This window comes from Diachasma alloeum, unplaced genomic scaffold (genome assembly GCF_001412515.2).
Source record: "Diachasma alloeum isolate Michigan unplaced genomic scaffold, Dall2.0 Dall_scaffold_00192, whole genome shotgun sequence".
Taxonomy (NCBI): Eukaryota; Metazoa; Arthropoda; class Insecta; order Hymenoptera; family Braconidae; genus Diachasma; species Diachasma alloeum.
In genome coordinates this window covers 2,365,877-2,393,199 of record NW_021680357.1, presented here as the reverse complement: position 1 = coordinate 2,393,199, position 27,323 = coordinate 2,365,877, and the positions used below count along the sequence as shown (strand labels likewise).

Genomic DNA, 27,323 nt, shown 5'->3' with positions numbered 1-27,323 from the left:
ATGAAATAAAATGAATGAATTATTCATGATACAAGGAAATGGTGTGCAAAATAACCATTCGGAAGGATATTGCTAATTTATTAGCAGAAATAACTATACTATATGCGATGCAAAAGCAATTTTCCCGAGGGGTTATTCACAGGAGTAATCGTGGTATCACTCGCCAATGTAATCAATTGTAATCCCAGTGAAATCAATGTAATCATTGTAATCACATGATTACCATATTTGTAACCAAGTTTTGGTAATCAAATGGTAATCATTTGTAATCACTGTAATCATTTGTAATCAGTGTAATCTTGCGTAGTTGCTCTTAGTAAAACCGTGAATTTTGTTTTTCAATTTTCGAGCGCACCATTTCTACCAACGGTAAGTCTCAGAGATCCCTGGATCAATTTTTTTGGGAATCCCAGATGTGTATGGTTCAGAACCTTACATAGCCAATGCGTTTTGCACAGAGCATTTGTCCGTAGAAAATTGATTCAACAGAGTTAAAATTTCTTCTTATTCTGGAAAACCAACGACTGAATTATCTGCTGGTAAGTTTCATTCTCCATCAATGGTAGATATTCCGTAAATTTATTTTGCTGATAGCACTTATAAATGCCCACATTTTTAGATAGAGTGGTGGAGACGGCTTTCCTCTGTTCTAATCCCCGCCCCTCCTTCCTCATTTCTTCACAGGTTCTAATAATTAATTATTCCATCAATTCATATTTAATAAGAGGCCATTTTTTGTGATTGCAATGATTACCGATGTTTGATAATGACAGAATGTAATCGACGAAATCATTTGTAATCATGTAATCACATTGTGTGCTCTTGGTAATCACGGCTATCACATGGGCAATGGTAATCAGTGCAATCAATCCCGTAATGCTGGGTAATCGATTACATTTTGTAATCGCGGTGACACCCAATTCGCCTGTGAATAGCCCCTCGATTATTCCTCATGACTTGCCATGATACCCTTCAATGCAAACTGCCTTCCAACACCTCATTTTTGAAGTGTGAATGTTGCTCTCTGTTCAAGTTCTGGGTTAACTTCACATCAACGCTTCAGAGCCAATTCAGATCAGTCGATCCAATTAAAAACCGGCGAGTTACGTACTGAACAGGTTTACCCGATAATCTCAATCTCTTGTGCACCTCTACATATTATAGTTTTTTCTGCAAAAAACTCGTCTCGTTTTGTGAATTTTAATGGTCACCACTATTACTACTTCCTAGTTTTTTCTGGATAGATTAATTTGCAATTTATTAATTACACATTCTCCTTCAAAGTAGTATTTTTGAATAGAGAATGTAGCAGGTCAGAGCAATTGTGTAGCCTTGAACTGGTTGAAGCTGAAGATCACTAGTTGTTTATAAATTATCGATCATCCGAGCAGAACAGGCTCTATAAAGCGGACGAGAGGCAGTTACTGTCACCAGTGAAATACCTCAATTAGTCAGTGTTCAATACGTGGGCTCTCCTAGAATTGGTTTCATAAATTGGAGGTATGAACAATCCGGAGGGTTACGTGAGATCAATGCAGCTTCAGTACCGCGACGCACGTGAGGTAATTGAAGAATTTGCTGAGGAGTTCAAAGCAATGGACGGTAGGATCATTGACATTGGCTGCGGTCCTGGGACTGTACTGAAAGACCTCTTACTCCCGAAAGTAGGAGGGAATGCCATTGTTGTAGGTAAGAACTTCCCTCTCGGCATGGAGTTTTGACCCTGTCCACGGAGAGAAATGCTCAGTAAAAATTACGGAACTCACAATTCACTCACCGATTTCGGAATCGACTCAAAAAATTTAAGTGAGGGTATCGTAATTTTTCACGCGAGATTCAGATCAAAATTACGAAACGCTCCGGAAAAATTCCGTACAGTTCCATAAAATTTCCTACAACCACATTTCGCTCCGGAATTACGGAAAAGATATGTAATTTTTATTGAATATTTCCGAGCGGCTATTCACAGGCGAATTGGGTAAAATCGCGATTATAAAATGTAATCGATTACCCAGAATTACGGGACTGATTACACTTATGACCATTGCCCATGTGATAACCGTGATTATCAAGAGCACAGAATGTGATTACATGATTACAAATGATTTCGTCGATTACATTCTGTCATTACCAAACATCGGTAATCATTGAAATCACAAAAAATGGCCTCTTATTAAATATGAATTGATGGAATAATGAATTATTAGAACCTGCAAAGAAATACGGAAGGAGGGGCGGGGATTAGAACAGAGGAGTGCAGTCTCCATCGCTCCATCTAAAAATTTAGGCATTTATAAGTGCGATCAGCAAAATATATTTACTGAATATCTACCATTGATGGAGAATGAAACTTACCAGCAAATAATTCACCGATAATTCAGTCGTTGGTTCTCCAGAATAACAAGAAATTTTAACTCTGTTGAATCAATTTTCTACGGACAAATGCTCTGTGCAAAACGCATTGGCTATGCAAGGTTCTGAACCAGAAACATCTGGAATCCCAAGAAAAATTGATCCAGGGATCTCTGAGACATACTGTTGGTAGAAATGACGCGCTCGAAAATTCAAAAACAAAATTCACGGTCTCACTAGGAGCAACTACGAAAGATTACACAGATTACAAATGATTACAGTGATTACAACTGATTACCAAAACATGATTACAAACATGGTAATCATGTGATTACAATGATTACATTGATTTCACTGCGATTACAATTGATTACATCAGCGAGTGACACCACGATTACACTTGTGAATAGCCCCTCGAATATTTCTCTCCGTGTCCATAATCGATCATTCCGACTCGTCCTACTAGGAAGGATTTTTGTTGCACAGGGGCTGACATATCTGAGGCTATGCTTGACTACGCCAAGGAACATCACGCAAATGAAAAGAGACTATCTTTTATTGAATTAGATATCGAAACATCTGATCTACCGACAAACTTGATTGCCCAATTTCATCATGCAACAGCGTTCTACTGTCTCAATTGGTGCAGAAACATTGAAGTCGCAGCGGGCAACATTTACAAACTCCTTCAACCGGGAGGAAAAGCAATTGCTATGTTGAATTCATATCACATCGTCTTCGATTTCTACCTGGAGCAGCAGAAAGATCCAAAGTTCTCAGCCTACATGCAAGTAAATGATCTTGGCTTTCTACTCAAAGAATAGTACATTAGGGACGCTGGTGCATGTACCGCCCACCGAAGGGAAATGAGTAGTTTTTTCCAGCCCCGCTCTCTACAAGCAGTCATAAACGGTTAAAATGGATTCTTCGAGGTGTTTATCCGAAGATGTGAAGAGAACAGATTTTTTATCAACATGAAACATATTTAATTATGTAATTCAACTGCCATTGGCCAGTGAGCGATGGAATCGAACTTTGAGGGTAATACCGCCCGGCATGTGTCCAATACCGCCCACCTTGTTTTGATGACTTTTTGAGCAATGCAGACCACTGTTATAATTTTTTCTATTTTCATCCTTCATTTCCATTCTTTGGCTCCAGTTTGAGAAAGATTTCACGTGAATAATAATAAATTATTCTGAATTTACCCGATGTTCCTGTGGCCACCGACTACTCCAAACAATCGAGCTGTCACTTGACCGCCCTCTAGCTGCAGAGTCTAGCAGCCCTATAGAAACCCTGGACGGCATTACCCACAAACTCTGGGCGGAATTATCCACAAACGCGGAGGGTGATAAAATAGCCAATAATCACTGATGAAGATATTTTTCTACTATCGAAAAGGTCCCAATGGATGTGGAAATGTATAACGAACATATATTTTGCACTCCATTGCCTTATGGGACAACTGAAACATTGAAAAGTCTTAAATTCTGGAATCGAAATATTTTAAGAATTCGGTAGGAAATGATTTGGATTTTTTAGCGATGTTTCCACGGGAGGAAATTGAAAATTTCTGTTGAAATTACTTGTCGTTATCAAATATTTGCATCATAAAAAGAAAAAAGTCAATCCTGAGGAATACGGGTGGGCGGTATTATCCGCTGAGCGGTACAGGCCACAGCTCCCGTACGTGTCGAGCAACGGAAAGGGATCTTTTTAGGTCGTATCAAACATACAGCCACCTGGAGATTTTTTAACAATGAGATTGTCACCTCAATTGCCAAATGCCACAACAATTTTTACAACCCTCTTTAAAAAAATTGAAAATTCTCACTCGAACCGTTTCACTGCTTTGTTCCTAAAATCAGAGATGGATACATGAAAATCAGTAACATTACTCTGAACAATACTAACGATGTCGCTGCCAAATAGTGACAATATCACTTAAAATTGGTGAAAAAATTACGGAATTTCAGAATTTCACAACAACAAATCCTCAATAACTAATGATAAATTCTTGAAAATCAGTGACAACTCTTCCTGGAAATCAGTGACACGTTCCGGAGAATCAAAACTTTTATTTTTGTACGTTTGTATAAAGCTTATTCGTAAATTCGGAATTTTTTAGGATGCATTGAAATACTTTCCCCCTCACTATGGTTATCCGAATCCTGAGGAGAAGCTGCGAAGACAATCAGAGGGAGCCGGATTGAAGGTACTACAGTGGTCGAACAGACGGAAGGTTTTCGTCTACGAAACTATAGATCTTATGCTGGGTAACTGACGCGGCCATGAGCCATTGAAAAAATTAATACAAAAAAATGAAAACGAGAAGTTCAGAGTTCGTGTGCTTCCGTTGCAGATATTTTAATGGCGGTAAATCCATTCTTGCATCGTATGCCGGAGGATGTCAGTAAAGAATACAGAAAAGACATGGAGATGAGGACCAGGAATGATCTTAGACAGAGGATTAAAAATGAGAATTCTGATGAAACTACTGTCGATGATCACTACACATCACTAGTGGCATTATTTGAAAAACCTCGGAACGAAATATCATTCTGATTTTAATTCAGATCCCGGGTGTATGTGTTCATTATCGAGACTTTATGCAACATGATTTGTTATGAAACATATAGCAGGATAGCTTCTAGACGAGAATATATTTTTTTTTATTTAAGGCATTTTAAACCATTTGGTTTACTCCGCCATCTATCCTCTACCTAATCTTGCGGCTGTGGCCGACTTACTACACTGTACCGCATTTGCTCCCACGAGAGAGACGAAGGAAACCACAGAAAACCGCCGTCGGTACAGTCGATTCCTCTATTAGGAACCTCCCGCTCGTCCAGGGGGCCTATTCTCGAAATATTTTCGTGCGCGAAATCGACTCCGTTGACGGAACGCCTATATGATTCCTATACGCAATTCGTCTACGAAGCCACTTCCGTGTACGGAAATATTTCGAGAATAGGCCCCCAGAGCCGAGGTGAGACGGACCCCACCAGAATCCACCCCAGGCGAGCCCCTTAACCCCCTTTACCGGAAGTTAAGGGTCCCCCCCAGTCGCGATCCGAAGCCCAGCCACCCTTTCGAGCCCCCAACCCCTGTTTCCAGAAGCCAAAAAACCCGACCGGACTGGGATTCGAACCCACGACCTCCTAGTGGCCAAGCCGAACTAACGATTTAGCCACCGCGACCATTGGACGTCGGTACACGAGAATATCAAATTGAAAAATTACTGAAAAATTTAAATTTTGAATTAATTAATCAATTAATTTAATCAATATTTTTTTGTTCTTGTCTTATACCTTCTCGGGTTTTTACGGTTTTCTCCCTTCCGTCCCCTCAACCCCCTGTACTGCATTCGCCGAGGGCCAAGGAAAAACCTCACTTGAGGGAAAAACCTTGACCAGTTACAGTCGTCCCTTGCGAGACTCCCACTCGGGCAATGAATCTGTGAGAATTAGAGCATTATAAAATTATTTTGCCCCTCCCCCCTTCCGGGAATCGAACCCGAGTCGTCCGCGTGTCAACCCGGGTTGGCAACATGAAATAGACTTAATCAAATAATCAAGTAAGGGAGTTCCCGGTAGCTTAGTTGGTAAGAGTGCCCGGCGCGTATCTGGGAGACCCGGGTTCGATTCCCGGCGGGGTGAAGCGGAAATTTTTTCTCTCTAAATTCTAATTCTCTTGGAATTTTTAAAAACCACCAAGCCACAGAAAACCACCATCCCCCCAACAAGCCACTACCTTGGTGGGCTGCGCTCTAACCACCAAATCATCGTCGTCAGTAATTAAAAAATTACTATGTGAACATAGTAATCGAGGACCATGCCGGTAAAACTTGAAAATTTGATTTTTTTTAACAGCCCGCATTTCATTATTTATCATCATCTAAACTGTGTAGTACAGGTAGTTAGAATTTTTTTTTAATAGCTGAGGACTATCTATCCTGACGACTGACATGGGAAGATGCTAATAGAAACTGGAAGACGCGTGGAAAGTTTGGTTATGGCGGCAGAGACACACCAGCCCAGTGTTTAACCTGGGTGCGCATACCAGCTGCGTCCATGTCGCGAACCCTGGGTAACACTAAACGCTGGTATGGCTTGTTGTAAAAATTGCCATACCTTGCGTTCTTGAATTTAATTGAAATTTCGAATATATAATTTTAAAAATTATATACCTCTTGAAGGGAGGAGTTGACTGGGAGGTCCCGTATGTCTACCTGAATACCTATAATTATTGCATGAGGTGTCTCAAAGAAAATTTAAATTCATATTAGCTGCCTAGGTCACCCATATTTAAAGTCACGAATCTTTGGTTCGACCCTGTCTATAGGGTCGAACAAGATAAACGTGCCTCAGTCAAAAAAAAGTAGAACAGGGAAAAAAACTGAAAATAAAGGCCTGAAATTCTTTAGATGAAAAAATCTTCGGTCCTTTGGAGACACAAGTTGTATCTGAAAATGTCAGACATTCTGGCGAATCTCAGGCACTTATGGTAATTCAGAGGTCTGTTTTCCATCTGAAGTGTGAAATTTATATCTGCACGAAGAGAAATATTCAATAAAAATTACCAGAAAAAAGTCGTAAAAATTACGTTTCGAAACGTAATCTGGGAGCGAAGTAAAATTCAATAAAAAGTGTCAATCGTCACGTAAATTCTACGATCTGTTCCGTAAAAATTACTCATCCGTCCGACGCCTCACGGCTACCCATGAGTCACCGTGAGGGGGAGATTTTAACAACACGTTCCGTAATTTTTCCGGAACTTTTCGTAAAAATTCTTAAACATNCCTTAACCCCCTTTACCGGAAGTTAAGGGTCCCCCCCAGTCGCGATCCGAAGCCCAGCCACCCTTTCGAGCCCCCAACCCCTGTTTCCAGAAGCCAAAAAACCCGACCGGACTGGGATTCGAACCCACGACCTCCTAGTGGCCAAGCCGAACTAACGATTTAGCCACCGCGACCATTGGACGTCGGTACACGAGAATATCAAATTGAAAAATTACTGAAAAATTTAAATTTTGAATTAATTAATCAATTAATTTAATCAATATTTTTTTGTTCTTGTCTTATACCTTCTCGGGTTTTTACGGTTTTCTCCCTTCCGTCCCCTCAACCCCCTGTACTGCATTCGCCGAGGGCCAAGGAAAAACCTCACTTGAGGGAAAAACCTTGACCAGTTACAGTCGTCCCTTGCGAGACTCCCACTCGGGCAATGAATCTGTGAGAATTAGAGCATTATAAAATTATTTTGCCCCTCCCCCCTTCCGGGAATCGAACCCGAGTCGTCCGCGTGTCAACCCGGGTTGGCAACATGAAATAGACTTAATCAAATAATCAAGTAAGGGAGTTCCCGGTAGCTTAGTTGGTAAGAGTGCCCGGCGCGTATCTGGGAGACCCGGGTTCGATTCCCGGCGGGGTGAAGCGGAAATTTTTTCTCTCTAAATTCTAATTCTCTTGGAATTTTTAAAAACCACCAAGCCACAGAAAACCACCATCCCCCCAACAAGCCACTACCTTGGTGGGCTGCGCTCTAACCACCAAATCATCGTCGTCAGTAATTAAAAAATTACTATGTGAACATAGTAATCGAGGACCATGCCGGTAAAACTTGAAAATTTGATTTTTTTTAACAGCCCGCATTTCATTATTTATCATCATCTAAACTGTGTAGTACAGGTAGTTAGAATTTTTTTTTAATAGCTGAGGACTATCTATCCTGACGACTGACATGGGAAGATGCTAATAGAAACTGGAAGACGCGTGGAAAGTTTGGTTATGGCGGCAGAGACACACCAGCCCAGTGTTTAACCTGGGTGCGCATACCAGCTGCGTCCATGTCGCGAACCCTGGGTAACACTAAACGCTGGTATGGCTTGTTGTAAAAATTGCCATACCTTGCGTTCTTGAATTTAATTGAAATTTCGAATATATAATTTTAAAAATTATATACCTCTTGAAGGGAGGAGTTGACTGGGAGGTCCCGTATGTCTACCTGAATACCTATAATTATTGCATGAGGTGTCTCAAAGAAAATTTAAATTCATATTAGCTGCCTAGGTCACCCATATTTAAAGTCACGAATCTTTGGTTCGACCCTGTCTATAGGGTCGAACAAGATAAACGTGCCTCAGTCAAAAAAAAGTAGAACAGGGAAAAAAACTGAAAATAAAGGCCTGAAATTCTTTAGATGAAAAAATCTTCGGTCCTTTGGAGACACAAGTTGTATCTGAAAATGTCAGACATTCTGGCGAATCTCAGGCACTTATGGTAATTCAGAGGTCTGTTTTCCATCTGAAGTGTGAAATTTATATCTGCACGAAGAGAAATATTCAATAAAAATTACCAGAAAAAAGTCGTAAAAATTACGTTTCGAAACGTAATCTGGGAGCGAAGTAAAATTCAATAAAAAGTGTCAATCGTCACGTAAATTCTACGATCTGTTCCGTAAAAATTACTCATCCGTCCGACGCCTCACGGCTAACCATGAGTCACCGTGAGGGGGAGATTTTAACAACACGTTCCGTAATTTTTCCGGAACTTTTCGTAAAAATTCTTAAACATTCAAGAATTTTCATGTTCTGAGCCATAATAAGTCTAGAAGTTTCTGTTAGATTTTACAACTTCCAGAAAAATTACGTGACTTTTTCGTATTTTTTCGGTGACAGACCCGAAAATTTACTGAACGTTTCAGATTTATTCTCTTATATTCCCATAGAACTTCACTGAAAACGATTCTCGCTTGCGGATTACGTAAAATGTTCCGTAATTTTTCTTGCATATTTCTCTCCGTGTGGAGTCTAAGTACATCAAGTACTTGGTACTTGAAAACAGTCCAAGTAGTAAGTAACAAAATATTCAAGGTAAAAGTAGTTAAGGAGTTATGCACATTCCTATAATCTTGGTCAAATTCCTTTGCTTGACGCAAGCAGAAATTAATTTCTACTCGAATCAAGTAGGCTCACTCTTTCTTCAAATAATCCATAATACAAGTAGAATATCCACCTGGGTCAAGCCTGGAACAACTTGAATCATTTTTTTTTGTGTATTTTTAATGAAATGAGGTAATCTTGATATCAAATGAAATCGAGACTTTGTTGGGTGGGTCAAGGAAAGAGTTTAGACAAGATGATTTTCTTTATATTGAATTTGTTCATTAACGAAAAGAAATTGTAGCAAAAAATTTCTCCAATTATAAGCGATGTCCATTAAATATCAAGATTACCTCAAATCGCATATAAATCATTAAAAAAATCTCTTAACTTCAACATTTTGGCATTCTGCATGTAACAAAACGAAAATTCACAAATTAAGAATAACAGCCTTGATTCAATAATTTCCATTTTTTCAATTAAAAATGAAACATTACCTGCAACAACTGTTTCTGCCCTTGACAAACGATGTAGTACGTGCTCGATGAGGCTCACATCCGTGCACGCCTGGAGGTTCCTCACACTCTTCCTCAATATCGCGATGAAAACACTCCATATTTCAGCCTGAAACAAAAATCGGAAACCATTGAAAATCATCAATCATCCGTACACATAAACTTGGCAATTTTTTAATTTCCCCGGAGTCATCGCCAGAATGAGTGATGTTTCATTTTTTCCACGTGCCGCAAAACTTTTCTTAGAGATAAATCGCTCGGATGGATGAAATGTTTATTGGCATTTTGTCGCATAAACTGTTGACAATTTTCGGATCTAATACCACAAGAGCTTCAAAATTATAAGGTATTTCCCGATAGTTTCGTTGCAAATAAACGAAGGAGTCAAGTGTCTCATGAAAAATTTGAGGAGTTCATTTGTATGCAGGGAATGTTACGGGAAATACCTGACTAATTTTGAAGCTCGAGTGGTGTTCGAAGGAGAATTTTTCCATCCGAATCCCGGACAACAGAATTCCACTGTGAGACAAAATCCATCTGTCAGTTCCAATGAGGGGCTCACTCGACCAGGGAATCTTTTGTTTTTCATATAAATATCAACATGAAAAATTACCAGTGGAATTATCAAAAATTATTAGTTGAATACCGTGTTGACTGTATAAAATAACAGTCGAATAGTGGAATTCTATTAGCTGAAATTTGGATAGGAAGAATTTTCGTCTGAATTTTCTGTGCTAAATTCCGGAAATTTTTATCGTGTTCAAGTTCCACTGAAATTTCAGGAAATCTTGTCATTAGAAAATGAAATATTCCATCCATTTTCTGTTCAAATGATTTGGAAATCAATAAAATACTTGATTTTTCAGTTGAATTATTCTGTGAAAATTCAGAAAAATCAGGAAAATTCAGGGAAAAATTGAAAATTCATGTCATTTTGTTTCTCAATATTCATGTTCCACTGAGAATTCACTCAAGTTGTGAAATTTCCATTTCACTACCACTGAAAACTCATGAATTTCCGTGAATTCTACTTAAAACTTGAAATTTCATAACCATTTTTTTCCTAAATGCGATTCAATATCACTCTCATGAGATTTATTATAATATCATCCATGAAATTTCAAAAAAATTCCAACAGTGTAAGTGCATTAATAACTGCTGTCACAGATGTAACAGCTGCGTGATATAATCCACTTAGTTTGAATTCCGTTCCAGAAAATTCGTTTGTCAAAATTTCCATCAGAATATCCCTCAACCTACTTCGGCTTATGAATTCGCTCCTTCCGCATTTATTGAAAGCCTCATTAATACCACCCCGAGGTATCTTCCATTGAAGCATGTACGGAACTTACACAATCAAATTATTCCGAAGAGTCTCCCTAAGTGCTACGGAAATGCAATTTTCCTTCATTCCGAGTAAACCCACGGCTGCCTGAATTTTTATCAATTTCCATAACTTTTACAATTACATCGCAAATTGAATATCGATTCCATGTTCATCCCAATGCCGTGAAATATTAATTACCCCCTTTCCATGTAATTACGAAGTTTTTAATGGGCTGAAAAATGCAATTTGCAATTTGCATCCGAGGAATTTCTGGAGCTCTCTGTTGGCTGGAACCCTTTACGTTCTTTGCTCGAGAACCTTTACATTCTTTTCCTCGGTGATAATTAATGAGAGTTGGAAGTGACATATTATTGGAAGATAAAAATGTCATGTTGGCGTTAGATGGAAATATTTCCAATAAATAATCCCGGATAATGTAATGCAGGATATGCAGGAATGCGGGATAAATTTTATATTTGCGAACACTGTTACACACTGGCCAACACTGTTAAAAAATTTTGTCAAAAATTTCTGGTACTCTTTTTGGGAATTTTTATTGAATTTAATTACCACTGAAATTTCAAGGAATTTCATCTTTGAAAATTCAGAATTTCATGGAAAAATCAAAGAGAACTGTCAATTTCAGTTCTATTTTTCCCGGAAAATTAATAGAAAAGGGCAGTGATACTGAATGCGATTTAGGGGGAAAAAATAATGAAATTTCGGATTTCACTGAAAATTCAATGTAATTTGGCACTGAATATTCATTATAGATAGGATATTCAAATAAATTAAGGAATTCTCGTCTTTATGCTGAAGAAAATTCTGGGATTTTACAGAATTTTCAGTGCAACCTGAAATTTCATCATTTTTTTCTCTAAATGACATTCAGTGTCACTGTCCTGAACATTAATAGTCGATTGTCCACGAAACTTCATGTTTTTTTCTAACAGTGAATGGAGAAAAATTGGCTATTGGTTTCACACTTTTTCCCCGCTAGACACTGTTAAAAATTTCCATCTGAATTTTCTGTGCCAAATTCCGGAAATTTTTATCGTGTTCAAGTTCCACTGAAAATTCAGGAAATCTTGTCATTGAAGATTCAGAATTTCATGGAAAAATCAAACACAACTGTAAATTTTCGTTCCATTGTCCCCTGAAAATGAATAGAAAACTTGAAAATTCCGGTAAATATATTTTTGATTTTTCAGGACAGTGAAAAATCATGAAATTTCAGATTTCACTGAAAATTTGAAGTAATTTGACACTGAATATTCATATTAGATTGGAAATTCAAATAAATTAAGGAATTTTCGTCTTTATGTTGCGTAAAATTCTGGAATTTTACTGAATTTTCAGTGAAACCTGAAATTTCATGATTTTTCTCCCTAAATCGCATTCAGTGTCACTGTCCTGAAAATTAGTAGTCAACTGTCCATGAATTTTTTTTCTTTTTCTAACAGTGAATGTAGAAAAATTCATTCTTGGCCTCATATTTTCTCCCCAATATAGACTGTTAAAAATTATCGTCTGAATTTTCCGTGCCGAATTTCGGAAATTTTGATCGTGTTCAAATTCTACTGAAATTTCGGAAAATCTTGTCATTGAAAAATCAGATATTCCATTGATTTTCTGTTTAAATGATCTGAAAATCAATAAAACACTTAATTTTTCAGTTCAATTATTCTGTGAAAATTCAGAAAATCAGGAAAACTGAGGGAAAAGTTAAAAATTCATGTCATTTTGTTTCTGAATACTCATGTTCCACTGAAAATTCAAGTTGTGAAATTTCCATCTTGCTCCCACTGAAAACTCATGAATTTCCGTGAATTCCACTTAAGACTTGAAATTTCATAACGATTATGTCCCTAAATCTGATCCAATGTCACTCTCATTATTATAATATCTTCCATGAAATTTCAAAAAATTTCTAACAGTGTAGGGTGCAAAGATACCGAAAATCGAGTTCGCTCCGCGATTACTTGACTTGCTCGGTAATTTTTCTCGAATTGTGTTCTCCGTGCCCTAAACCTTCACAGCAACAAATTGTTCCCAAATACTTCAAATTCCCGGTGTCACGGCGCACCTAACAACTATTTCAACCACTTAAAATGGAATAGCCCAGACGCGTCTCACATCTGCAGGTTTATAAAGGCGATATTGACGATGCTGAGTGTCACAGGGGAATGCTGGGGACATCGATGTAAATCCAGATACGTTCATTGCACTCATCTTAGCTCCGTAGAGACAACCAACTAGCGTTTCATGTACGATGAGTCGTAATATTAGTAGATGCTCGGGGAATTCTCTGAGTACATTCTCTGGTTATTAGATTCCTCGGGGATTATGATCACATTCGAATTCTCAGGGTTGTAATTAGTTCTGAATTAAGAGGTTCCGTGTGAAAACTCAAAGTAATGAAAAATAAATGACAAATTCATGGGAGAAGTATCTGAGTATGCTGCACCATTGAGAATTTTTTTTGTATTTTTTTTATATAGCTCGACTTCAAGAAGAAAAATGAATTTTAGATATTCTGGTAGCTCCTTCAGCGGTAAGATCGAGGTTCCCTCACTCTCAATCAGGGAAATTTTCGTATGTCCGAAAAAATAATGGACTGTTGAGAAAATACGAGTGAGTAAGAAATTAAATCGAACAGTTTACTTGAAAGGTGGAAGTCGAGTCAAACAAGGCTCCTCAAATATGTATTTGTTAATTATTAACGAATGAATATTTGGCGAGACCGAATAAACCCTAGCCTCCAACCAAATCCATTAGTTAATAATGACTAATCCTTCCTCTTTCGCGGGTAATAGCGCCCACCCTTATTTCTCAGGCTTGACTGAGAATTTTTTTTTCTTTTTTTAAATTAATTAATTTCAACAGAAATTTTCCATTTTCTCCCGTGGAAACATCGTTAAAAAAATCCAAATCATTTCCTACCGAATTCTTAAAATATTTCGACCCCAGAATTTAAGATTTTTCAAATTTTCAGTTGGCCCATAATCGAATGGAGTGCGAAATATATGTTCGTAATACATGTCCACATCCATTGCGACCTTTTCGATAGCAGAAAAATATTTTCACCAGTTATTATTGGCTGTTTTATGAGCCTCCGCGTTTGTGGGTAATTCCGCCCAGAGTTTGTGGGTAATGCCGTCCAGGGTTTCTATAGGGCTGCTAGACTCTGCAGCTAGAGGGCGGTCGAGTGACAGCTCGATTGTTTGGGGTAGTGGGTGGCCACTGGAACATCGGGTAAATTCAGGATAATTTATTATTATTCACGTGAAATCTTGCTCAAAATGGAGCCAAACAATGGAAACGAAGGATGAAAATTGGAAAAATTATATTAGTTGGTCTGCATTGCTTAAAAAAGTCATCAAAACAAGGTGGGCGGTATTGGACGCATGCCGGGCGGTATTACCCTCAAAGTTCGATTCCATCGGTCACTGGCCGATGGCAATTGAATCGCATAATTCAATATGTTTAATGTTAATGAAATATCTGTCCTCTTCACATCTTCGAGTGAACACGTCGAAGAACCCATTCTAACCGTTTATGATTGCTTGTAGAGAGCCGAGCTGAAAAAAACGACTCATTTCCCTTAGGTGGGCGGTACATGCACTAGCTCCCCTATATACGAATGACCGTATTGTTGCCGAAGAATCAATTAGTAATAAATTGAACAGTTGAATGAAAATTCGAGTTTAATCTTTATTCTACTTTCCTTTTCATTCCCGATATTACGCTCATGACGTCACAGCCATCGATTTTGGCCTAGGGCAGATGAAGTAGTTGAGGTAGGCCACTAAATAATGTTCCCGAGTTTTTTCTCGTTGTTCGACATATACTGTTTTCCATTTCGACACTTTCAGTGTTTTTTTTTATTGAAAGTGCTCTTCATATGAAATTGAAAACTTCCGCATGGAAATGTTCAGAATAAACATGCCGGAAAAAGCGTAATTGCCCTAGTGGAAAAATCTAAGGCAGAGGCGTAACATGCCTGATCAGAATTTCCACTCGGGTATGAGTCAATTTGAGAGTGAAATTCGTAAGTGTCCTGGTAGCTCAGATGGTAAGAGCACCCGACGCGACATTGGGAGGTCCCGGGTTCGATTCCCGGCTAGGAAGTTACTAATTTTTTCTCTCAAAACATTAAATTTAATTAATGCCTAATGATGGAAGGCGGAGAAACCCTAGTGGAAAAACCTAAGGCAGAGGCATAACATGCCTGATCAGAATTTTGGATCGGACTTGATCAGTTTCTGATCGAGACCTGAACAGAATTTCCACTCGGGTGTTTTAGTAATGAAAGGGAAATGACGTTTTCCATTTCCTTTCAATCAAATCCTTTTTGAAAAGCTCCATCCGGATGAATTTCACGGAGAGAAATGTTCAGTAAAAATTACGGAACTCATAATTCGCTTACCGATTATGGAATCGACTCAGAAAATTTAAGTGACGGTATCGTAATTTTTCATAGGAGAGTCAGATAAAAATTACGGAATGCTCTGGAAAAATTCAGTGACAGTTCCGTAAAATTTCCTACAACCGCAATTCACTCCGGAATTACGGAAAATATATGTAATTTTTATTGAATATTTCTCTCCGTGTTGATATTCCCATGTTGATTGATGGCGCAACTTTTCCACATTCCACTGACGTGAAAAATGATAAATATTTGATTTCGACATTCGTTTGGTCTCGAATATCCAGGAAATTACGGGGAACAAATGATGATTGATGTGCTCGTTGAATTCACAGGGAGTTTGGAATTCAGTCTAAATACTGGTTAAAATATTTAAACAGCCAATCGAACGCATTTCAGAGGATTCATTCGACGATAAAGTATTGAAAAATTTCTCTCCATCGATCATGAATTCAAATGGAGTTATCATTTTTGTCAAATGTAATTATAATTTATGAGAAAAATATTTCTAAACCAACGTCCTTGGCGCGGATCAGAATATAGCGATAATGTTAACAGGGAAATTACTGAATGCGTCTGTAGAGGATCAAAGTGGCATGGAAAAGAGGTTTGTTGAATAAGACTGCATTTGTAATGATATCTCGACCTTATCCAGTGACCACAGGAATTTTCGAATTACTTATTGAAATATGAAAATTGAGCAGGCGATGAATGGAAACCATATATTGTTTTCAACAATAATATATATAGTACAATGAGAATAATTGTGAATAATTAATTTTACAGAAAATTTGAAAAAGAGAGAGAAGAGAAAAATTTCAAGGAACGGACATCAACAGGAATGGCGCTAGTTTCAATTTAAGGAACTTCTGCAGTAAATTTTGGGGCTATGAAGTGGGGGAAAATGTCAAAAGTTCCGACACGCCACTGCATCCTTTGAAAAAAAAATAATGAAGTGACGAAAAGTTCACGGGTGTATTGAAATTTCGTCGTTTGGGTTTCTTTGCACTTATTATTCATGATTAATCAATTCCAAATCATTTTTATTCCGAAATATTATTTATTCGAATTTTTTGACAAATAAAAATTTTCGTGAGAGATTTGACAACCACGCATTTTTGTTCGACGCAGTTGGTATTCTTGCGTCCCGATAAAATCCTATACTGTACTATAGAATCTGTAGTATATGCCTTGACGGAGTTCACACGATGGCCTCCGTCGCGCGCACTCTAACCTCCCTCAACGCCCGAGTCGAATATTAGGACCTGAATCCCCCCTTGAACACCTATCATGAGTAGGAGGACCAGGATGAAGTTAGGGTGTGTGTACATTCAGAAAGACCCGCTGATTTCCGCTTGAACGTGCGAGTTATTTCCAAATTCCGAGGGTGCAGGAGGAAAACAGGAGGTGTGTTAAACCTATTTATCGCCTGCACCCCCTAAAATGTTTTCCACTCCATCCCTCCTGGAAAGAAGCTACAAACAGATCATCCTGGTTATCAGGGTTAATTCAGGGGATTTATGATTCCTTTTCATTCGACAGGAGAAGAAGGGGGAAAAAAGTATCAGTTGAGAAGGGTTTTTACGCCTTTAGGATGAGGCAGGATCATATAAGGAGTTATTCAGGATGTATAGGATGAAGAAAGAAGGAAAAAATATCTCAAAGAGGTAATAGGGGGGAATAAGGTCCAGATATTCGACTCGGGCGTTGCCATGTTCAGCCATCAGTTTCCTTTAACGTAACTGAAATCCCGAACTATGCCATACATTTTCAATAATTACAAATAATCCCTGTTGTGACGGCTAATGAAATTATGGGGATGTGTTCCTGACATATATACGATTCTATTCGTGACACGTTTGGATTTTCATTCCATTATTGATTATTTTTTGGTGATGTTTGAAAGTGTTGTCATAAGACTCTGTGTTGATGACATGTTTTTCATATTTTCTCCCCAACAACCTACGTTGTTCAGCGTTTTGAGACTTCGGGAGAATATTTGTAATCACTCAAAGAATATATTCTCAAAATTTCAATTCTGCAGTCCATTTCCTTCTACTCTCATATACTCACTGCGGAAGTTCCTTAAAAAAGAGATTCCACCGTGTGAAAATCACTTTTTCATTTCAACCTATCCAATTTTATAAAAGTACTTTGCAAGATTCTGATAATTGACTTTTTCGATGTATTTCAGTAAACTGAAGTAGCTAACTTTTACCGTATTGCAACGTGTGAAATTGAGTTTCAGTGTTGAGAAAGTTGGGATAGCCGAGGGGTGAGTTGATCATGAATGGCTCACAACGGAAATTTGAGGCTACCGACCTCCCATGCATATCAGTTACGTATTAAATCGCGTTAACATGAGTGAATTTATAAGGCCCACAAACGGACGAGTAATTCTCCCGTAAAGTGATTCAATTAGTTACATTTCAAATGTCATATACTTTTTTCACTCATTCATAAACCACCGGGGTAATTTAATGGCCGAAAAACTCACGTCATACATTTATATTGTTTCATGTCGACCTTTTTTCAGGGGAAGTTTTTCTTCAATTAGGTACGTCTCTCCACTTCCGGCAATTTAATTTAATGGAGTGGGCACCCGTGCCACACGGGAATGATGATAATAATGTGGAAGTTTTTTGAGTAGTGAAGGAAAATGCGAGTCAAGTGCACCAGCGGTGCTTGGAAGTTCCTGAATTCGTTACTTATTTGCGACGTTACCGGGGGATTCCCAAGGGGATGAAAGTACAGTCACTTGAATATTTGCATTCCATCGAATTTTTACTGGTGGATTGCATGGGAAAAAATGTGAGGATCTATTTTTCAGGGAGAATTCACCATTGATACCCGGAACAAGTGGGTAATTGCTCTTGTATTGCATATAGTATAGTTATTTTTTGTTAATAAATTAGTAGCCTGTTTCCCAATGATTATTTTGCATATAATTTCCTTCTGTTATGTGTAATTAATTGTTTATTTCACTTTATTGAATTGAATACGATTCATTTTTCACTAATTTTGTCAGATTTTCAACTTAGATGAATGTTATTGTCAGCAGTATTCTTACTATCCCTTTCTTCTATACAACCGATTGTCTTTTTACAGTTCTATCGCTCCCTTCAGCCCTTCGATAAAATGTCAATTCTTTTTAAAGATTGATAAAATGTAGAGTAAACAGGTCAATTTCTGGACGATTTCAACTTATAATACATTGAATATTCCATAAATAACATGAAAATTGAACCGATTGTTTCACCTTTCAATAATATTCCTCGTCTATAATCATGCGATCAATTACTGTTTTTATTGATTGAAATTTAATAAGTAAAAAAAAACATGGCGTAGTCTTCCAGAAATTAGGGGTTTCGGCTGCACTTAACTATTTCTTAATTTAATTACACTGTTAGAAATTTTTTGAAATTTATGTAACAGATCCATTTGAATTTTCAATATTTGGACCTTAAATTCAATTTTAGCCATGGAATTCCTGATTCATCTCGGAAATTCAATAAAATTAGGTTTTTCATGATGAACGAACATTGAATTTTCAATGACAATTTGGATTTTCACACCTATCGCGAAAATTAAGCACACATGATTGAATTTCAAGAGATTAAAAATTCTGAAGAAAAGCTGCCTGAATTTTCATGATTTTCAGTCATTTTCATTGCCGTATGAACCTGAGAAATTAAATTTCATTGAATATTGAAGAAAATTGACTGATTTATCAATAACAAGAGCAATGGAAATTCCATGTAAATTATTCTTTGTTAAAAATTTCAAGATTTTTTACTTGAACTTTCAAGACTAATTTCCTAACAGTGTATTCTTTGTTTTGTTATTTTCACTTCAAATAATCTTTCTGCTAATTAGAACATTCTTGAAGGTTTGGAAGCCATCATATTCCCATTTAGGTGATTCTTTTATTTTAGATCCTACCACGAAAATTGAATTTCTCGTAACCGTCCAGCAATTGGTATGTTCATTCATTTCCTATATGAAATGTAAAAAATGGAAGTGCTTAGAATTTGAGTCAAATTCCTCAAATTGAGGAATGTATTAATAATGGTTGATAAAATCTAATTCGAATGAAACTTTAATAGAAAAATTATCTATTTTAAAAAATGGAGAACAATCCTACTAATCCCGGTGGCTAGGCGCAGTGGGTAAGTTCGTTGCCTCATGTGCGAAAGGTTCCGAGTTCAAAACTCCCCTGGTGGAAAATCCAAAAAGTATAGCGTTAGCTACCTGATCAGAATCTGATATCATAACTTGATCAGTATCTGATCAAGACCTGACCAAAAATTTCCATTCGGGCTGGCCGGGTGGAATGATGATGAGATCTAACCATTTAAAGTCTTGATCATCACCGCAGCATACCCTAACCTGGTCAAAGCGATGTAAAATAACGATAAAAAAATCCTAATTATAATCTGCGGTTGTAATATTAAACGAGTGAAAAATCCTCCGACAGTTGTATCTGGAGAAATGGGTCATTTGAATTAAATGAACGTTATTTGGATGAAATAGGACATGGGTTTATTATTCATATAGCTCATAATTAAGCTTTTATTCAAACTTCAACTTCATTATTAGTTGATGCTTTATTTACATCACAGAATAGTTTTTTAAATATGGAAAAAATGTTTCGTGGATTCAAATAGAGACTTCATTAACCATATTGAATAAAACCATTGTTCAGGCAGTGAAGAGAACAAATTTATTTAGTAACCTGTAATAATTTTTCATTGGGAATGAATGAATTATTTATTTTATATCATTAAAATATTTCCAAACGTAATGGTAGTAAGAAAGAAAAATGAATAAAAAAAAATTCAAACATTTTCATTGAAATGAATACGTGAATCTATTTTTTTTCTTCTCGTATACTCTTTCCGGTCTTTACGATTTGTTCCCTTCCCACCCCCCAACAGCCTGTACCGTATTCGCCGACGGATAAGGGAAATTTCGTCATTCACGTCTCGAAAAGTCGTCTCTTGCGAGACTCCCGTTCGACAATAAAATCATGAGATTCAGAGTGTCACAAATTTTAGCCCCTCCCCCAGCCGGGAATCGAACCTGGGTCTCCCGCATGCCAATCCCACACTCTAACCACACAGCCACCGCCGTCAGTGAATAGGGTAAGCTACCCAGTAGACGGACACTGCCCTATAGATGGACGAGCTACTTTTGGATAGGAAATTACGCAAAAAAATACTGAAATGTGAATTGTTGCTTTGAATTTTCACTAACTGTTATGATTCTTAACCCCTGAGTGACAATTTTTTTTCGATCAATTTTTTTTTCCAATTGCTAAAAAACAAACGTCCATCTACTGGGCGGTTTTCGTAGGCGTCCATCTACTGAGCAGTTTACCCTACGTGAATCTATTACACTGTCAGAAAATTACTCCTGAAATTTCAAGTGAAAAATCTTGGAATTTCCCACAATGACTGATTCACACGAAATTTTCATGTATTTTGTTATTGAAAAATCAGTTGAATTCCGGAGTATTCAATAGAATTGCAATTTTCAAGTCCACGTAATAATGAAAATTATTGAATAATTTGAAAATTGAAGCAACAATTTCCCAGAATTTTCAATCCCCTGAAAATTCAGTTAGATGTGATGTAATATGATGATGTTTCTGCAATGAATTTGAAAATTCTAGATGTTATCGAAATATCAGTAATAATCTAACATGGAAAACCCAATTATTCTGAATTTCCAATCTGAATGAGAGATTCCATGAACGGTTTCATATTACATTGAATTCAAATTCACAACATTGAGAATTCCAGTCCAACTATTATTCAATTTAAAAAAAATTTGTAACAGTGTAGTTTTCAACGAACGCATTATTGAAATGAACCGAAAAATTTCAAATAAAAGGCTTCATTTCCACCAATTCTCTGGGTGTTGTGTATGTTTTATCAGTCTTTGTGAAATATACAGAAAAAATTTCGATGTTCAGTACTTTTGTATTAAATTGAAGATTATTTCACTGGAAATTTCCAGTATTCCTACAATTCCCTACGAAACATATAAATAAATAGAATTCATTTCTTCCCTTAATCCAAACAGAGATATTAATACAAATAAAAGAAAACATTCCAATAAATTTTAAATAAATCCTAATAATGTTATTCTCACATTTATCCATATAACTCACTGGATTCGTTCTGTTACATTCATTCCCATTAAAAACAATAAATGTCTCCTTTCCCCCCAAAATACGTGAATAGATGGACTTTTTCCCATTCAGGAACCCGTAACAAAGGCCATAAAATGAATAAAAAAACCATTTTTTCAATTAATTTCGGATAATTCCAAATAGTTTTATTTTCCAAGGTTATTAATGGCCCTCGCCCCGTCCCAAACCACAATGCCCCACCCCTCTATCCCCGAAAAATCCCCTGGAAAAGCCGGAGTGTCCGAAAGGATCACCGCAGTTCTCCCACCCAATCCACAACCTCACATAAATTGAATTTCCTCCTGAGTAACAATTGCTACACGACTCACGTCTGCATTGATTGACCCCATTTGCACCAATTAATTTTCATTCAATTAATTAAAATCACCCAAAATTGTTCCCTCGTAAACTGATTAAAATGCTAATCGTTATTTTCTTTGGGATTGATTAAATATCCATGAGATTTAATTGGCTTTCAGTTAATTGATTCATCCGCTCCCTTGCCCATTTAATTTTTATGAAACGTTATCAGTCGATTTGATGCGAAATTCTGCGCTATTTTACGTAAATGTAATAATACGAGGGATTTAATTAGCAGTTGAATTATCAAAGCTTCATGACCTGAATTTTGCATGAATGAAAATTCTATTTATTACGCGTATGAATGCTCAGTCCGGAAGGCACTTCCGTATTTTCTGGAATTCAAGTCACGAATGTTGAAAGAGGAGAAGTTATTCGAAGTTTACGAATACTGTTTTATAATCATATAATGTCTCCCCTGACCCATGAGTAACTAGCACTCCTTACAAATTTGCCATGACTTCTGCATATTCATAGTTATAATAGTGTTTATTAAACTGGCACATGCACGTAATTTTTACGAAATTTCATCAGCCAAATGAATGCGAAATTTTACGCCATTTTGCGTCAACTCAATAATATGAGGGATCTAATTAGCAGGTGAATTATCAAAGCTGCATGACACGAATTTTACATGAATGAAGATTGTATTTATTATTATTACTAGACATAAAGCCTCGGGCGTTTGAATGCTCCGCTCGAATGGCATTTTTATATTTTCTGGAATTGAAGTCATGAATATTGAAAGAGGAGAAGTTCTTCGAAGTTTACGAATACTGTTTTATAATTATATAATGTCTCCCTTGACCCATGAGTACTAGCACTCCTTACAAATTTGCCATTACTTCTGCATATTCATAGTCATAATAGTGTTTGTTAAACTGGCATATGTACGTAATTTTTACGAAATTTCATCAGCCAAATGTTTGCAAAATTTTACGCCATTTTACGTCAACTCAATAGGGGAGGGTGGGGCAAAACGGCCCCCCTTCAATTGTCAATAACTTGTGAATGACATTGTGAAAATTTCCAGTTTCAACTTCATTTTGAAGATAATTTTTCATTCTTCAAAACGAGCTCTAACTAATCCCAATCGGATTATTGAATCGGAGAATATTGACGATTGAAGGGGGGCCGTTTTGCCCCATCCTCCCCTAATATGAGGGATCTAATTAGCAGGTGAATTATCAAAGCTGCATGACACGAATTTTACATGAATAAAAATTGCATTTATTATTATTACTGCGATATAAAACTTCGGGCGGTTGAATGCTCCGGTCGGATAACATTTATACATTTTCTGGAATTCAAGGCATGAATATTGAAAGAGGAGAAGTTATTCGAAGTTTACGAATACTGTTTTATAATCATATAACGTCTCCCCCGACCCATGAGTAGTAAAATACGATACACATTTGCCATGACTTCTGCATATTCATAATAGGAAACTTGCATGACGCTCAATTCTTTCTAATTTCCCGATGCACACATTCTTCATAAAATATGGATTGCTAAACGGCGAAAATTACGGAGAAATATTGCCTAGATGTCTTATGATAATTATTTAAAAATCATTTGTTTTCGAGGGCAATTTTTCGGTCATGACGTCACGAAGACGATCAGGTAACGCTTCATTGGTGGAAAAAGAAGAGAGTGGGGAGTTGTCGTCCGCCATTGGCCGAGGCGCACCCCAAGATTGGGTTAGGTCATTAGCGATTTCAAAGCGTTTGAAATCGTCAACCTTTAACAACTAATTATTAATCAATGAGCAATATTTCAAACGTTTGTGAATGAAAAATGAATTATTCACCTTCCAAACGTGAGATTAGAAAATTGAAAAAAATTCATGCAAGTTCCCTATTATAATAGTGTTTGCTAGACTGGCATGTGCATGTAATTTTCATGAAATTTAATCACTCAAGTGAATGCGAAATTTTACGCCATTTTACGTAAATGCAATAATACGAGAAATCCAATTAGCAGTTGAATTATCAGAGCTATACATGACACGTATTTTGCATCAATGAAAATTGTAATTATCATGATTACTGTGACATAAACCTCGGGTTTGAATGCTCAACCCGGCTAGCACTTCCATATTTTCTGAAATCCAAGTTACGAATGTTGAAAGCGGAGAAGTTATGTGAAGTTTACGAATACGCTTTTAGAATTATATATCTCCCCTCACCCAAGAGTGCTAGGATGTTATACGCATTCGCCACGATTTCTGTATATATTCCAAATTATAATAGTGTGTAATAAACTGGCATATGCCGTTAAGCGCAACAGTTATAAAACTTTCTGAAATTGCATTCATCGCCATATACGAGCTATAATATGCAAAGTGCCATTTTCCCAAGTGCACATACGCGTCTGTTTCGTATCCCCTGAATTCTGGCCGAGAATGAATGAATAATCGTGGAAGAAGATGGGGAATAGCGGGGCTTTATTGTGATTGCAATGAGAGAATTATGAAGTTGGATTGTGAAAAAATGGAAATTCGGAAGGGATTAATTTTTTATGATGATGCTGTTGTCCGCTGCATTCCTTTTCATTCTTCAGATTACGAATTTATTAGATGTGCATTCTCGATTTGAAGGATTACTTCACAGAGAAAAAAAATACTGATTAAAGAAATCATGGTTCTGCGAAGATCCTCATGTTTTTGATTTCCCTAGCATTGATATTTTATTGTTTATTTATTGGTTCCTTGGAGTCCGACAGTGTTAGCCAATAACAGGACTCATAACCTATATATTATATACACTGTTAGAAAATTATTCCTGAAATTTCATGCAAAAAATGGTAAAATTATTAACAATCACTCATTCATAGGAAATTTTCTTCTATTTTTTCATTGAAAATTATCTTGGATGTGATGTTCAATTTCCGAAATGAATTTAAAAATTCCAGATGTCAATCAATGTAAATTACGTTTAGCAAAACGTAATTTACGTTTAGGTTTATCTATGTGAACAGTTCTGACGTTTTCCCTGAAACCCGATAATTCAATAAATATTTTAGAAATATTCTTTTATTTTTTTTCATCCTTCGTTCTCCACTGTTCCACAACTGAATTGTTTCTCCCGTTATCTTCCAAAAATACAGTCTCTGTTCATTCTCTATAAAGTTTCACAGAAATACAGAACAAATTCTCCGAGTAGGTACACTCCCGACGTTCAGCGAGAAGGAAAGATAATAGAACCATTGAAATCATTGTTAATTAATTAAACCAGTGACATTCGGCCCGGGAGCACCGAAAGACGACAAACTTGAAACTTCATAATATAAAGTATATGGTGACTATCCCCAGACTGTATTGATTCTTTCCGCTTCCTTCTCCGACACACAGACTACTCAAATTATTTAAGTGAATTACATCAAAGCGACGACGCCTTTCAGCTCATCTCTCGCAGTATCAGAAAAAGTGAAAAAGTTAGTTACCCTCTCTTAAATCTCATGTTTCTAATTCATTCAATTTTTACTCCCTCACATCTACTCCACTTATCTTGTTAAGTTGCATGGAAAGAAAAAATACGAAAATCTTTCTCTTTATACGCAGACGGGAATAGTGCAACGATTTAGTTACTGTTAACGAGGCTTCTAAACTATTAATGCCATTCCTTCACTGCTAACGAATCGTGCTAATAGTTAAGAGTCTCGTAACGGAAACTAATACGTTCTATCAGTGTATTAGGGGGCTACCCCCTTGCTCCGCTCGCCAACCATCATATAACCCCCATGATCCTTATTCTGACCCTTATGACCCTTAATTAAACCCTCGAGACCCTTATTTTGGCCCTTAATTTTAGAGTACTAATTTCGAGCACCAAATTTTCATCACCAAAAGTCAATTTGAATTTTTAAAATAGGGAGAGATATTAAGACCCTTATTTTGACCCTTGTGACCCTTAGTTTCTGAACCCCAGGACCCTTTTGACCCCCATATCCTTTATATGGGCCCTTAATCTAACCCTTGCGACCCTTAATTTGACCCACATTACCCTTAATCTGACCCTTGTGACCTTTAATCTGACCCTTGCGACCTTTGATCGGACCCACGTAACCCTTGATCTGACCCTTGCGGTTCTTATTTAGACCCTTAATATGACCTTCGTGACTCTTATTCTGACCCTCATGACCCTTACGACCCTCAATTTCAGAGTCTTAATTTCGAGTACACTGTTAGAAAATTACTCCTGAAATTTCAAGTGGAAAAGATTGAAATGTTTAACAACGACAAAGTTATGTGAGTTTTCTGTATATTTCTTCATTGACGAATCAGTTCATTTCTTGAATATTCAACTAATTCTGGATTTTCAAGTCCACACGGCACTGAAAAACCTTGAAAATTTTGAAAATTCAGGCAATAACTTATCTGAATTCTCAATCGATTGGAGATTGAATTGTATGTGATGTTCAATTTTCAGAACGAGTTTGGAAATTCAAGCTTTCATTGAAAAATCAATGATTGCTTCACACGAAAAACACAATTTTCTGGAATTTGCAAGATGAATGAGAAATGTAGTGAACGCTTTCATTTGAAATTAAATTCAACCTCACAACATCGAAAATTCAGCTGACGCTATCACTGAAATGTCAGGAAATTTCTAACAGTGTACGAAATTTTTATCGCCAGAAGTCAATTTGGATTTTTGTAATATAGACAGAGAAAAAACTCCACTAAAAATTCAGTACGGAAGCGAAAACGGTTCAAGTCAATTTTAACTATTGGCCAATTTTCAATAAATATCTCTAAATCTAAGCGAGATAACAAAATTTTCGTCATAACCTTTTTTGCAGAGCGAAGTGAGCGCTACAAAAAAGGTTATGACAAAAATTTAGCTATCTCCCTTAGCTACGGAGATTCGGAGATTGAACTGTTCAACCGCTTCGCTACTGAACTGGTGATAGATTCCTGAAAATCAGTGACTTGTCGTCAGAAATCAGGGACATGATCCAGAAAATAACAGATTTGTTTTCGCTGCATTATTTTCACGGTACTTTCTCTAAAATTTTGTTCTCCACATATCGCAGATATTCAGTCACATGAATCACAGAAAAAAAAAGTGGCTTAGCTTTAAAAATACGAGGAATGCCCTTTCCACACTATGCGTGACAAACGGCGTCCCCGAAGTTCAAAGTTGCCTGGCTCTGTGAACCGTGAATACTGTCGTATTATAGTTACCCCTGGACTGGATGGCGGGAGCGGGAAGGGGGGGGGGGGGGGGGGGGGGGAAAAAGGGGGGGGGGGGGGGC

At 37.1% G+C, this 27,323-nt stretch overlaps 2 protein-coding genes across 2 annotated transcripts in view; one reads left to right on the top strand and one right to left on the bottom strand.

Annotated features, from left to right (window-relative positions):
- Positions 1-27,323, bottom strand: part of LOC107048433 (neurobeachin) — a 600,659-nt gene that overhangs the window by 167,251 nt on the left and 406,085 nt on the right. Inside the window, exon 3 of the mRNA XM_015271593.1 lies at positions 9,735-9,861. Within this exon, the coding sequence (XP_015127079.1) occupies positions 9,735-9,861 (127 nt within the window). The remainder of the gene's footprint in view (positions 1-9,734; positions 9,862-27,323) is intronic.
- Positions 1,466-5,003, top strand: LOC107048436 (juvenile hormone acid O-methyltransferase). Its single transcript, XM_015271596.1, has 4 exons — positions 1,466-1,689; positions 2,839-3,143; positions 4,484-4,631; positions 4,718-5,003. Exons 1-4 carry the CDS (start codon positions 1,503-1,505, stop codon positions 4,918-4,920), a joined length of 843 nt encoding a protein of 280 aa, XP_015127082.1. The 5' UTR covers positions 1,466-1,502; the 3' UTR covers positions 4,921-5,003.

Bases quoted from the DNA above. Each gene is read 5' to 3' on its own strand.
- LOC107048436 (XM_015271596.1), top strand. From the start codon at position 1,503: ATGAACAATCCGGAGGGTTACGTGAGATCAATGCAGCTTCAGTACCGC. The intron at 3,144-4,483 runs GTAAATGATCTT...GGAATTTTTTAG, and splicing joins AGTTCTCAGCCTACATGCAA to GATGCATTGAAATACTTTCC. The intron at 4,632-4,717 runs GTAACTGACGCG...CTTCCGTTGCAG, and splicing joins AACTATAGATCTTATGCTGG to ATATTTTAATGGCGGTAAAT.